This window comes from Diplotaxodon limnothrissa, linkage group LG17, assembly GCF_057381915.1.
Source record: "Diplotaxodon limnothrissa isolate DT_005_m linkage group LG17, D_limnothrissa_male_GT1.1, whole genome shotgun sequence".
In the NCBI taxonomy this organism is placed as follows: Eukaryota; Metazoa; Chordata; class Actinopteri; order Cichliformes; family Cichlidae; genus Diplotaxodon; species Diplotaxodon limnothrissa.
The window spans coordinates 27,813,982-27,827,900 of record NC_140612.1 but is presented as its reverse complement, the minus strand read 5'-3'; the positions used below and the strand labels follow the sequence as shown (position 1 = coordinate 27,827,900).

Below are 13,919 nucleotides of genomic sequence, written 5' to 3'. Positions count from 1 at the left end.
CCTCACAGGGAGACGAAAAGAATATTCAGAATACAATTGACAAATGCAAAAAAACCCTCTAAACCATTGACTACAGAGAGATTTAACGTTGTTCGGCAGGATAATGTTGACCAAGGTTGAATCTTTGTCCAGTTTAATCTATCCAGCTTATTCCCTAGCCATCCCACCAAGAATTATAAAAGACATAAATAAGGCGAATTTTAATTTCATATGGAAAAATAAACATCATTATATTAGTAACAGGGACTTGATAAAAGATTATGAAGAGGGGGGTTTAAAAGCAATCGATTTTGAAATAATGAATGGCATTTTAAAGATTAATTGGCTACGATCTTTCTTGAAAAATGATAATGAGATGTGGTTCTTGATGCCATCTCTTATTTTCAACAAAGTTGGGGGGATCCTTTTAGTATGTGATTTTGACATTTCTAAACTACCCATAAAACTTTCCAAATTTCATCAACAAGTTTTGTTAAATTGTAAATTAATGTTTAAACATAACTTTAGTCCCCACAATGTTCCATTGTGGAATAATAGGGTGATATTGAATCGGGGGAAATCTATGTTTGTGGACGAATGGATGACAAAACAAATTTGGTCTGTGACACATATAATGGATGAAAATGGAGATATACTTGAATTAAACAGGCTTAATGAGAAATATGACATGAGTTGCTCGTTCGAGCTCTATAAAAAGGTTTCACAGAATATCCCAACAGTCCTTGTAAATACAATAAAGAACAATTTTTCAAATATACAGACTACAAATTTACATAAAGTTAAACTAGATGGTCTTGACTTGGTTAATGGAAAATGCAATAATCCATTTTTGAGGAGGTATTTGGTTAACACCTTATATCCAGGTAGGACAAAATTCTCCCTGTTCCATAAATCTCTTAAGCTAATAAATAAGCCCCAAGCAATCAAATTGCATAGATTTTTAGAAGAGTTTGATTTTTCTTAGCCCCTTATTTAAGTTATGTGTCTTGTTTATGGAACCTCACTTTTAGAGATTTTATGATCCCCCTTGTCTTCTTTATTTCTGTTCCTTGTTTTTCATTCTTTTTTTTATTGTTATTTATTTTTGTATTGGTTATTCATCTTTTTATATTATTATTATGTAGATGTGTGAATATGGATGTGTATGTATGCATGTGTATATGCATATATATGTATATATATGTATATATATGTATGTGTATGTGTATATATGTGTGTGTGTGTGTGTGTGTGTGTATGTATGTTTACTTTCAGTTATTGTCGATTTCATTGTGGTGTACAGGAGATGTGATTCTGTTCTGATTGATTTAATATGTCGCTTGTCTCTTTGAGATTGTCATTGTTATTGTTCTAAATAAAGTTCATTTAAAAAACAAAACAAAACAAAAAACCTCACAGGGAGACGCCATGTTGTTTATACGGAGTTTATTCTCGTCTTCTTCCGGTTGACGTTCAGGCTCTCTCACGGTGCAGCGCCACCTCAGGTCAAATTATGTCATGCTCTAATGTATCGTGTTTTTCTTTTCTGTGCTTTAATTTGTCTACAAAGTGAAAATAACCATAAGAGCTTTTAAGTATACACAGACATGCGCTTCTTAAATTTAGCTTAATTGGCTCCACAGGTAGGAAGTAAAAAAGTTAAAAAAAACTTCCTTGCTGTACTTAATTTTTACTCCCTACATTTTTAAACAAATATCTGTAGTTTCCACTCCGTATTTTTGACAGAGAGGAGGGCTGGGTAGCCGTAGTTTTTGTTGACCGCTGCGCTGCACAACATGTTTCGCTTTGTTACATTAGAGCCTGTGATGTTTTAAGAGTCTGAATCAGGAGCTGATGACATTACTCTGTAAACTCTCAAAGCACTTTAATAAACAAGCAAACAATTCCACCTCTTGCATTATTGCGTAAAGTTGACAGCGTGTCAGGCAAATAGGCAGGCTCCATCCCTGGCCTCTAGCGACTGTGGAAGTCGCTACAGTAATGTTTGCATCAGTCTATCAGATGAATCCCCTCCAAGTCCAATATTTACATCAGTTACAGTGATAATGCTTGGTGTCTATTTTCAGCCACCGCAGTAGAATGCCAGGAATGAATCTCATTGAAATTGTAGTTGCATTTGCTATTTAATTTAATTGTCATGGATGATACACAGACAACCCAACAGCAAACAGAGGAAAACAATGGGCCACGTGGGACACAGGGGCAAGGCAAAGTAACAGAAACCTAAAGCCTAAGAATATAACACAAGAAGAAAACAATAAAGAGAACCAAAAACATACATAAGAATAATCAATGAATATAAATGAACAAACACAAAACACTGGGTCACAGACTCAGTACCATGACAGTTAAATGTACATAATAAATACTTTAAATCAGATGACAATGTAGCTGACACTGTGTTTATTAGTGTGTGGTCAACCACAAATCTTCATACTGTCATCCATAGATGAGGTCTTTATACAAATGATGAAAGATAATGAAAGAAACTGTTTAATTGATATGAAATGATTGAATTATATGAAATATTATGGCTTTGTCTGCCAGAGTGTTTTTCTGTAAACTACTTTGAACTACTGGCAGTCAGTGAAGTCACTGAAAGGCAAGATTCTATGTTGTGTTGCCGTAGTTTCCAGAGTTTACTTATAAAGCTCACTTACAGAATTCAGTTAGAAAAGTCAAGCATTTGAAAGGTGCACATTTGAAGAAGTATTAACTCAATATTAACTCATTACGGTTTACATTTTCGATTTTAAAGGGTCTCCGAAATTACAATGAAAAAGGAAACAAGAAAAATTACCACTCCGGCCGATAAGAAAGATTCAGGAGATCAAGGTAAGTAAAATAATAAAATAAGAACCTGGTAAAATCCAAATCCTAGAAATGTTGACACTGTGTGAATCATTTTTGAAGCAATTGAATCATATGTTTGATTGAAAATAGCTTTAATACAAGATGTCTAATCAAAGGAAGGTTACCGGTCTTTTGGTAAAATAATGTAATAAGTTTATTCTTGGACTCAACAGTAAAAACAGACCAACAAGTGTCATCAAGATCTAAGACTTAGTAAACCTAGTATCAATTCGCACTGGTCAGTTTTTTTAATCCCAAGAATAAACTTGTGATCATTTAAGCAAAAGCAATTTCAAATTCTTTGCCATCAAACTGCTTCCAGTCCTGATGTCGGGGACTCTTTTTCACCACTGTGTTGTTGTCGTCGTTTATAGATTGTAAGAGCAGGACTGCTAAAAGAAAGGCCAGTCCTGAAAAGAAGACCCCAATAAAAAGGAGGAGGGTCGCTGAGCAGGCTGGTCCTTCCACCAGCTCAGATGTGGTCAAAGGAGTGAAGCGCAAGGTTGTGCAAGATGAAGAGGGCACAACAAAGAAAGCAAAGAAGGCTAAACTTCTCGACCATACGAGCGGTGACAAGGAGCAAGCATCCTCCTCGTTGGACTCTGGTAAAGGTAGGCTAATTAGTTGAATAAGGGGGTAGATTAAGTGTGGTTGCTAGGTTTAAGATATTGGTGTTTAGTGTTTGTGTCTATCATCCAGTGAGCTGATGTGCTTTTGGTGTTTTCCACATCTCCAGACTTGAACAACAAACAGGAGTGCACAAAAAATGGCAAAAGAAAGGCCACGGGAGACAACAGAGAGTCACCCAAGAAAAAAAAAAGGAATGTGGACCAGGGCAAAAAATCAGTAGCAGACCAAAAACGTAAGTAGCAAGCAGCTTGGGTTTTATATTCAGGGGAAGGGCAGAAGGAACATTTAGGCTACAGAGGAGAGTAATTTGTGTCACAGCTGTAATAAAACAAGATTTGCTGTTTTGTCTGTTCAGGTGAATTCCAAGCCAGATATGTGGAGGAGCACCAGCTCGGAGAAGGAGGCTGCGGAGCAGTGTTTTCTGGCTACCGGATAGAAGATCGTTTTCCAGTAAGTGTTCAGATGATGGTAGTAAGACAGGCAGTAACGCAGATAATGGATAATATCGTAAACTGAGACGTCTGCTGTGTTTCCACCTTTCATTATGTCATACTGAGGAAATGCTCACCAATGCTCTGTGTCTTCTAGGTTGCCATCAAACACATTCCCAAAAATAAAGTCTACTGCAAAGTGGCGGTAAGCGTCCAACACTTGAATTAGTTTTACATTACTGGATTGAATGCGGCGTTCCTCATCATCCACTTTGTTGTAATATTTCAGGATGAAAATGGGAAGATGCTCTCGGTGGAAGTGGCCATTATGCTTAAACTTGCAGGTGAAGCAGAAGGGTCAGTGGGAATATCAGCACCTGTGTCCTTGCTGGAGTGGTTCGACTTTGGCAAAGAGCTGATCCTGGTGCTGGAGAGACCTGTCCCTGCTGTGGACCTGCAAAAATACAAAGCAGAAAATGGAAGAGCTTTACCAGAGGACAAGGCCAAGGTAGGTTGACTGGGAGAGCCTTAGACTGTACAGCATTCAATCAAGGCAGAAAAGCATTAACTCATTATTGTGTTTTTCATCTTTTCCAGGTCATTCTGAAGCAACTAGTTGATGCTGTAAAGGAACTTGAGGAGAAACACATCTTTCATCGGGACATCAAGGGACAAAACATTCTGATTGAGACCGGCTCAGATGTGCCTCGAGTTCGCATCATTGACTTTGGACTGAGCTGCTTTGTTAAACAGCGATCTCTGTATCGCATCTTCTATGGTAACATATTCTGCTCCTGCTTTTCACAGATGTAACAATTTGTGTCTTTTGTTTTAGAAGAAATTGCAATTGTGTCTGTTTGTTAGGCACTCCTCTTCACATCCCTCCCGAGTGGTACATTAGGAGCTGCTACAGGTGTGGACCCACCACGGTGTGGCAAATGGGAGTGGTGTTGTATGAAGCGCTTCATGCACGATACTTTAGTACCGCGAGGTTCCTCACAAAGCAACTGAGCATCAAAAAGCGTCTGTCCACAGGTAAGAAAACTTCACACTTCCACATTCACTGATGCCTTGGATCACTAGAACTATCATCTTCATCTTTTTGATCTTTTCTTTCTTTCAAGAATGCCGGAATTTCTTGGACGCATGTTTAGCTATAGTCCCGGAGAAGCGCCCAACACTGGAGGAGCTCCAGCTTCACCCCTGGCTAAGATAACACACACAAACACACAATTCACACCTTATCATGTAAGTGTGATACATTGTAGTAACTTCCTTTCTTTTTTCTGTTGGACAGGAATAGATAGAGTGGGTCAATCTTAAAAAATAAATAAATAAAAATTTAGCTTTTTCGGAGTTCCTGTAACCCCCCCAGCCATCCCAGGAAAGGGGATCTCTCTTTGAATGGGCTTTCCCGAGGTTTCTTCCCATCGATCTGGCCCCCTGGGGAGTTTTTCCTCGTCTTCATAGAGAGCTTGGGCTGGGTCAGGAGCTCCATCAAAACTGTCTTTATTTGATGACATTAAAGTCATCAAATAAAGATGTGTTTTACTTAAAGTAAAATTTGATCAAAATAAAACTTGTTTAATTCATCTTTGCTGAAGATTCTCCTTCATTACTATTTTGTTTTGTTTTTTTTTACCCATGGTGCATTTTGACAAATAAGAAAACTGAATCAGGTTAAAGTGTGCACAAAGACAGTCACACTGCAAATGATCTGAAGACTTGCATCTGTTGCTCTAACCCCCAACTAGTTTAGACAGATTTCCTGGTTCTACCAGAGGTTTTTTCCTTCAAGAAGGGAGTTTTTCCTTCCCACTGTTGCTGAGTGTTTGCTCATAGTGGGTTGTAAAAGCATAAAAGTTAATAAGAGGCATTCATAGCAGAGTTATCACAGAGGGAACTATATAGCTTAAATGTACAATTTCTACAGGACGAATTATAACTTCATTATGTATAAAAGCTCCTGTGGATAATTACTCCTATTTGTAACTTTACACAAGAGAAAGTTTGCTGTCACACTATTTATAACAGGTTGGGTTTTGTCCTCTGAGTTGAGCCTTTGGTTGCAGTTTATTGAAGAGTTTCCTCTAAAGTAGCTGTTGATAAAGATTTAAGGTCCTGTTTATATACAGAAATATGCTTTAGTTCATGTTTTTTTACATGTCTGCCTCAGTGGATCAGTAGAAGATCTGGCACAGGAAACTAGATGATGAAAAAAGGTTACGAATACACATATATATCTATATAGATACAGATATACTCATGGTGGGTTCACGCCCTCGGCCCACGCCCCTCTGAGGAGGAAACACCTGGGCCTCATCAGTGCAGCCAGCATTTAAGCCAGGGAGTGGCTTCTACTCATCGCTGGATCGTTGTGTGTGACTCGCGTCAGTGCAGCCCGGCTCTCAGCAAGTTCTCATTTGCTTCCCTGTGCAAAACCTCTAATGTGTGTTTCCTTCTGTACATAGATCCCCTGGACCCGACTCTGCATTCCCCGAGCGGATTCCCTTTTTGTGTGAGTGTTTGGAGAGAGAGTCAGAAGAGGAGCAAGTGTCTTTTCCCTACCTGGATTTCCCCGGAGCCTTTTCCCTGTCACCGCTTTGTATATAGCACTATCCCCTGCACTGTTTGTATATACACCTGGTGGAACTGTAATAAATACTGACTGTGCCTCTGAGTCCTGCATGTGAGTCCTCAAGCGAACCGTGACACCCACACAGATGAGAGCTTAGCAGTGAAGCTCTCTCTTAAAATTTGAGTTATAAAGTCAGAAGTTATCACTGACAGAGATCCATGTTCTTTTAACATAAGAAAGAATATTTGCTGAAATTGACATTAATCCAAGCCCTTAAAACGCCATTTTGGATTAAGCATTTCCTTTTAGAAAAGTCTTCAATGAGCAGGAAGCTCCAGTACTGAAAAAAGAAGCCAACATCAACTGCTAAACGTGCTAAAAGTAAGTAAGTCCCTGTAGACTCCTATGATCAAAACACATACAGTATAAAAGTTATAGGTTACAGATCTGAAAAGTAAAACAAATGTCAAAGTGCAAAAAGACTTATGGTCCCATAGAAGTCTATTCCATTTGCCTGGAATTAGGTGAACACCTTTGTGACAAATTTAATGGCTCAGTCATTTGTTTCATGTCATATTTAATAAAAGACTGACATGGTGGCATGTTGAATTGTCCATTTTGCACATATTTGGTCATTCTAAGCGTCAGAAGGGGAAAGATCATTCTGGGAATGCCTACTGGCGAAGGATGTGTGACTGACAAGTCCAGTGTGTGAAGTTTAACTACAGTCTAAGGAGCGTGGAAAGAAAAGCATCTGGACTTCTTTAAGTTTCTTGAAGATGTTTCACCTCTCATCTGAGAAGCTTCTTCAGTTCAGAATTTCTTCAGAGAACTGAAGAAGCTTCTTGAATGAGAGGTGAAACGCTCTTCAAGAAGCTTAAAGAAGTCCAGATGCTTTTCTTTCCAAGCTCCTTAGACTACGATGACCTGAACGACTGAGAACCTTAACAGACAGTTCTTCCCTTCATTCATCATGCCTGATTTCAAAACACCAAGATGGCAGTCGTGAAAACACTCATCTTGAGTCTTCATGGGACTACGGTGAGATCAGTTATGCCTCTTATGATGCTGTCCCAGACTTCAAAACAGTATAAAACATGTTTGCATCCTGTAACAACTCCCACTTCCCTCATTACCTTCTGTGTATTTATAGTTTTGTATGACTTCTTATGTTCCTGTTAATAAAGACCTGCCTTTGAGTTCATTCCCGTGTGTCTAGAGCCGTGCATTTGGGTCCTCTCTTGCCTTCACACAGCCGCCGCACGACAGAACGACGCAACCACGAAATGGACCCAGCAGGCTCCGCCCGTGAGGGAGATATTCTCCGTGTACAGAGTCTGGTGCAACGAATAACCCGCGCCTCGGACTCACGGACAATTTCCGTCGGACTTAACGCCATAAAGGCAATAATCGAGGGAAACCCTTTCCTTCACCAGCTCACCTGCTATGAGGGCTTTATTGATGAACTGAGCCGAGCCAAGGAGGCATTACAAGCTCGTGAGCTGGCAGACAGTGTCTGTTCCCGGGATTCCACACCACAGCGACTGCAGACGGAGATCTCCGCCAGTCAGCCGCCGCAGCAGCAGCGAACTAAGCTCGCCGCGACGGCATCGCAGCAGCAGACGGGGCTCTCGGTATCGCAACAGCGGCTGCTAAAACGAGAGGGTTTTTTGGCGCTGCTGCCGCGGAGCCCTTCTCCATCCCCTCTCAGCTCTGACCGTCGCTCTCCCGCTGCTTTCCTAGCAGCGATGAGGTCGGATGATGAAGAGGAGACCGTCACCCCCGCATCATCACCGGTTTCCCCCGTCACCTCCATTCCCTCATCAAGGAGGAGACGCCGTCGCCGGTCCTCTCCTCAGCCGGATTCCGGGACTACTGAGCAGCCGGCTGGGGTGAGTGACAAAGACACTCTTTCTGTTCACTCCGAGGCTAGTTCTCACTACTCTGAATGCAGGAATGCAAACTCTGTGACTCTTGCCGTAGGCTCTAAAGGCTCACGATCTGTAAATGTTGAATCCGAACCCGAACTTCTTATGAACCGTTGTACTGCCCGGAGGGTCAACTCAGAGACCGTTTCTCCTACGTTTGGACTCATATTTGAGAAAGATTATCCTTCGCTAGTGTTTCCTAGGTCTGAAAACTTGAAGTCAGCATTTCCTGAGTTAGAGACACCTGCTTCTGTGCCCTTTACCTGTGTGTCTGCTGAGAATGATTGTTTTGCAGTTAAGCTCACCACTGGGGCTTTAAAACCTGCCTCCTTAGATGTTAAAGCAGTAAAATCCAAGACTGTAAATGTTCCTGTGATAGCTCGACCCCAGCTCGTTACTTCTGAGCCATCACCCCAGGGGAAAGTCCATTCTGACGTATTTACTGATTCGAATGTTCTTGAGTCAGGGGGCTCTACACCCACCACTGTTTTCCCTAGGTTTACTGCTTCCAGCGAGCCGGAGGTAAAAGACTTTGTTTCATCTGCCTCTCCGGTGCACAGACCTATGTTTACATCGGCTATTAACCCCTCCTCTGTCAGTATAAGCATGGTTAGCTCCGAAGAAAGAAGCTCTAAGACTGTTGGTGCATCAGCTGATCACATTTCTCTAGAGTCTGTAAACACTGAAGGTGGTGCATTAGTGCCTGTAAGCTACAGCTTTAGCACACTTAACGCTATGAAGTCAGAGCGCTGTTCCTCATCCGCTCACTCAGGGCAGGGAATTGATCTCTTGCAGACTGTTCTTTCTAGGCCCGCCTCCCAGGCCCCTTGCGTTCTAGGGATAGCTGCGGCCCAGCACTCCCCTGCACCTATCTCAGTTCCCCAGGTGAGGGGGGCTGGCGCCCAGCTGGTCCCTGTTCCGGTTTCCGGGTCGACTGAGGCTCTGCTGGTCCCTGCACCCGTATCAGCTCCTCGGGTGGGGACAGCAGCCGCCCAGTCCCTGCCGAAATCTGTGCCAACCACTGAGGTGAGGCCCGCCAGGACCCAGCCGATCTCTGCACCTGTACCTGCTCCTCAGGTGGGAGCGACTGGTGTCCAGCAGGTGCCTGCACCTTTCATCCGCATTGTAGGCTCAGGGGACCCGACACCACCACCTGTCCTACATTCGCTCCCACAACCATCATTACACTCAGCTGCACAGGATGCTCCTCAGTCAGTCAGTCAGCCTTCTCCTCAGTGTACAGTCCAGCCTTCTCCCCAACCGCCATTACTACCACTAGTTCAGTTTGCTACCCAGTCTCCCTCAGTTCAATCTGTAGCTCTGCCTCCTGTGTCCCCGCTGGCTCTGTCTCCTGTGTCCCCCGCACCTCAGTCAGCTACCCCACCACAAGCTCAATTTTCACCTCTACCATCACTTCAGTCATCAGTTCAGTCTGCCACTCAGTCGCCCGTAGCTCCATCATCCACACCATCACCCGCTTCTCTTCCACCACAACCATCACGACACTCAGCCATTCAGGCTGCTGCTCAGTCAGTCATTCAACCTGTAGTCCTGTCATTAATGCACTCCTTAGCTGAACCATTAGCACAGTCACCGTTAACTCAGTCATCCACTCCACCGCCCACTCCACTGTCACCACAACCATTACTACAGCCATCAGTTTGGTCCCCTGTAGCAGTTTGGTCTTCTGGTCAGCTTAACATTCAGCCAGGGGTCCCGATACCCTCTGGCGCTACATCAGCTCCGGCTGGAAGCTCGGATGAGCCCATCCAGCACTCCGCGGCTTCCACGCTGCCACCTGCCTTGTCCGCTGGGGGTTCTGGAGAGCCCAGCCAGCCCTTCCTCGTCTCCGCTGGAGGGTTCGAGGGGCCCGGCCTCCGGTCCCGCTCTGTAGCCGCCGCCTTCCACACGGCCGGCCTCCGGATCTGTTCTGCCGCCGTTGCCGTCCGCAAGGGCTGTCTGGAGTCAGCCATTGAGGGGGGGTATTGTCATGGTCCTGGGTCATTTTGACCCAGTGTTCTCAGTTTTCCTGTGGTTTTGTATTTTGTTCCTTATGTCCATTGGATTGTTTGGTTTGGTAGTTGGATTCCCCCTGTGTCCATGCTTTTATTGTGGTGTTTGTTCTGGTACCGTGTTCCCGTCCGTTGTGTTCTGTGTTCTCCTCATCCCCTCGTATTCATCCTTGTTCTCTGCCTCTCTCTCTGTGCTCATCTCTGTGTACTGTGTTGTGTTTAAGGTCCACATCTTGGTGTCAGTATTTTCAGTTTCGTGTCCTCCCTGCTCGGTCATGAGTAATTGTCTTCAGCTGTGTTCCCCGTGTGTTCCCACTTCCCTCATTACCTTCTGTGTATTTATGTCAGAGTGTCCCTTTGTTCTGTGTTGCGTCATCCTTCTAGGTTGTGTGCATTTCCCGTGTCTTCCCAGCGCCTCAGCTTTAGTTTCTCCCAGTATAGTTTTGTATGACTTCTTATGTTCCTGTTAATAAAGACCTGCCTTTGAGTTCATTCCCGTGTGTCTAGAGCCGTGCAATTGGGTCCTCTCTTGCCTTCACACAGCCGCCGCATGACAGTTAATACTTCTCATGGATATCTCAGATCTCCATCACAAATAAAATAATAAAGGGCCATAATAAGAGTTAGAAATCCATTGTTACCGCTCAAGCTCCAGTCTGGCCCTCTCCTCCTCCAGCCGAGCCTGGATCTCCATATTAAGGGCAACTTCCAGCTGCTGCTGTGTCAGCTCCAGCTCCCTGATCCTCTTCTTCTGTTGTTCAGCCTCCTTTTCCTTCACCTGCATCTCAGCCTGCATGCTGTCTTTTATCTATGCACACACACACAGCTACATAAACAGATGCACCAACAGAGCGGTATAAACTGACCTATTCCTGAATCACCTTTTCCTGGACTGTCATAACCATTTTTCCAAATCATTAAAGACTAGGTGTGAATTTTATAATGACAGTCAACATTTTGCTGCAGTTCTCAAAGATCAAAGTCAAGGAGAAAAGACTCTGTACATAATTGGTGTCAAGTGGAAAACTTTTTTTTTTACCATCTCAGCCTCTTTCAGCTGTCTTTCCAGTTCCATCTGCACCTCCCTCTGCTTCCTCCGCTCTCTCTCCTCTGCCTCCCTTCGGCGAGTTTCCAGTTCCCGAGCATGCTGTGAAACAGATGAAAGAGCCATTGTTTGGTTTGTGTTTTCACCTCTATCCAGCAGGTGACACTAGGCCATCAGCTTCGAGGTTCAACGTATTGTGCTTTCAGCGGTGCTCTTCTTGATAACTTGGTTGAAGTAAGTGGGTATTTGAGTTCATGTTGCTTTCCTTACAGCTGTAAGTAATCTGCTCATTCCGCTTTTGATCTTTGGCACCAACAAGTGATTTTTTTCCCAGAGAAGTGCTGCTCACAGGAGATTTCCTCTATTTCAGACCATTTTCTATAAACCGGTTAGATGGTTGTACAGTTTCTGAAATACTCAGACAAGCCTGTCCGACACAAACAACAATGCATGTTCAAAGTCATTTAAATCCCATTTGACCTTCAGCAGGTCATCTTATTAATGTATACATGCCTAAATGCACTGAGCTGCTGCCATGTGATAGGCTGATTAGGTATTTGACCTAATGAGCAGCTCAACAGGTGTATCTAACAAAAATGTGGCCAGTGAGTGTACATGGTACTTTTCAAATGGACAAAATGAACTGCACTGGCAGCTGCCCAGTGCCACTATGACTTAGTTAAATAATCACTACCATGGATAGTTTGGTGCATGATGTAATTAAATAAATATTACAAAAAAAGATTCTTATAGCCCTCACTTACCTTGATAATGTTTTCAATCTCTAAGTCCTGTTTGTCTTTCTCTTTTTCTGTCTTCTCTGTCTCATGGATAGTCGAGTCATCAGATTGGCTGCCCCTGCTGCTGCAGCTGCTGCGGGCGCTCCGGCTGCGTTCCCGCTGACTGTTTTCCCGCTGGATCCGTCTCTTCAGTTTGAGTTCATGGTGAAGGGAAGACTTTCCCTCACTCTGAAGACGGAGGGCAGTTTGAATGGCTGAATACCAGATGTAAAATCTTGGGTATACTTTCCATTTAACTTTCCGAGTCAGACTGAATAGGATGGGTTATCTTTTAAAAATGAGGACTGGTGTAGCTTTACAGAGTAATTGAATACATGTTTCGGAAAATATGTTAATCCCTTTTGGATAAAGTGGCTGACTGACCTCCACCTGCCGGAGCACCTCTCTGAGAGGTTCAGTAGCCGATGCCATCAGCTCAGTATGGAACGCACCACTGACTGGGAGAGTTTTGGTCCGCATGAACTTTAGGCGCCGAGAGTTTTCCTGGAGGAAATCCAGAGCCTGAGAAGTCAAAGAAGACAGCAGAAATGACAAGAGCAGCTCTAACAACTTTTTTGATGGTTGAGAGAAGACAGAAAAGAGAACACAATAGATTCACGGTATATTAAAGCAGCAAGAATATATGAATGCATTACCTGCTGGTGCCCTGCAATAACCCTGCCATCTGGAAAAAGCTAGTTGGCCACAGAGCACACAGGATTCTCCATCCCCAGACTCTTGCAGTGCTCTTTTGCCTGCAGACTAGGGCTGCCACAAACGATTATTTTGATAGTCGACTAGTCACCGATTATTTTTGCGATTAGTCGACTAATCAGACTATCCACTCTGCCATAGCTCGGCTACAGACTCAGCACCCGAGTGCCTTTATTGTGATCTCGGGTGACTTCAACCATGTATCACTGGACAATACACTACCAACATTCAAACAATATGTGGACTGTCCCACCAGGGGAGAGAAAACTTTAGACTTACTGTATGCTAACGTCAAGGATGCATACAGCTCCTCCTCCCTCCCCCCACTTGGTAGGTCAGCTCATAACCTGATTCACCTCACCCCCCGCTATGTGCCAATTGTGAGGAGGGAACCTGTGACCACCAGGACTGTTAGGAGGTGGTCAGAGGAGGCAATAGCGGAACTACAGGGCTGTTTCGAGGTGACCGACTGGGAAACACTCTGTGAGCCTCACGCCGAGGACATCAATGGGCTTACTGAGTGTATCACAGGCTACATAACTTTCTGCACCGACTCCATTGTTCCAGCTCAGACTGTTCATTGTTACCCAAATAACAAGCCGTGGGTGACTAAGGACATCAAAGCCCTCCTCAACAACAAGAAGAGGGCTTTCAGAGGGGGCAACAAAGAGGAGGTGAGGAAGATCCAGGTGTTACTAAAGGACAAGATCAGAGAGGCTAAGGACAATTACAGGAGGAAGCTGGAGTGGAAACTCCAGCAGAACAGCATGAGAGAGGTGTGGAGGGGCATGAAGACCATCACTGGATTCAGGCCAACCAACAGCAGGGGAGCTGAGGGAGGTGAGAATAGAGCCGACGAGTTGAATCTGTTTTTCAATAGATTCGACACCACAGTGTCTGCTCCCACCCCCACAACCTCACCTGCAGTCAGCCTGGAATCCAGAACCAC

At 43.8% G+C, this 13,919-nt stretch overlaps 1 protein-coding gene across 2 annotated transcripts; it reads right to left on the bottom strand.

The window, feature by feature from the left end:
* Positions 1 to 3,735: 3,735 nt before the first annotated feature.
* On the bottom strand, positions 3,736 to 13,048 carry LOC146615142 (uncharacterized). 2 transcript variants are annotated; one of them, XM_085376404.1, is made up of 6 exons: positions 12,913 to 13,048; positions 12,641 to 12,778; positions 12,242 to 12,445; positions 11,472 to 11,579; positions 11,074 to 11,240; positions 3,736 to 4,368 (listed from the first exon to the last, which is right to left on the bottom strand). In XM_085376404.1, exons 2-6 carry the CDS (start codon positions 12,734 to 12,736, stop codon positions 4,200 to 4,202), a joined length of 744 nt encoding a protein of 247 aa, XP_085232530.1. In that variant the 5' UTR covers positions 12,737 to 12,778; positions 12,913 to 13,048; the 3' UTR covers positions 3,736 to 4,199. The 2 variants fall into 2 exon arrangements, with proteins under 2 accessions (XP_085232530.1, XP_085232531.1); XM_085376405.1 differs by lacking the exon at positions 12,913 to 13,048 and having other exon boundaries at positions 12,641 to 12,889.
* Between the last annotated feature and the right edge of the window lie 871 nt (positions 13,049 to 13,919).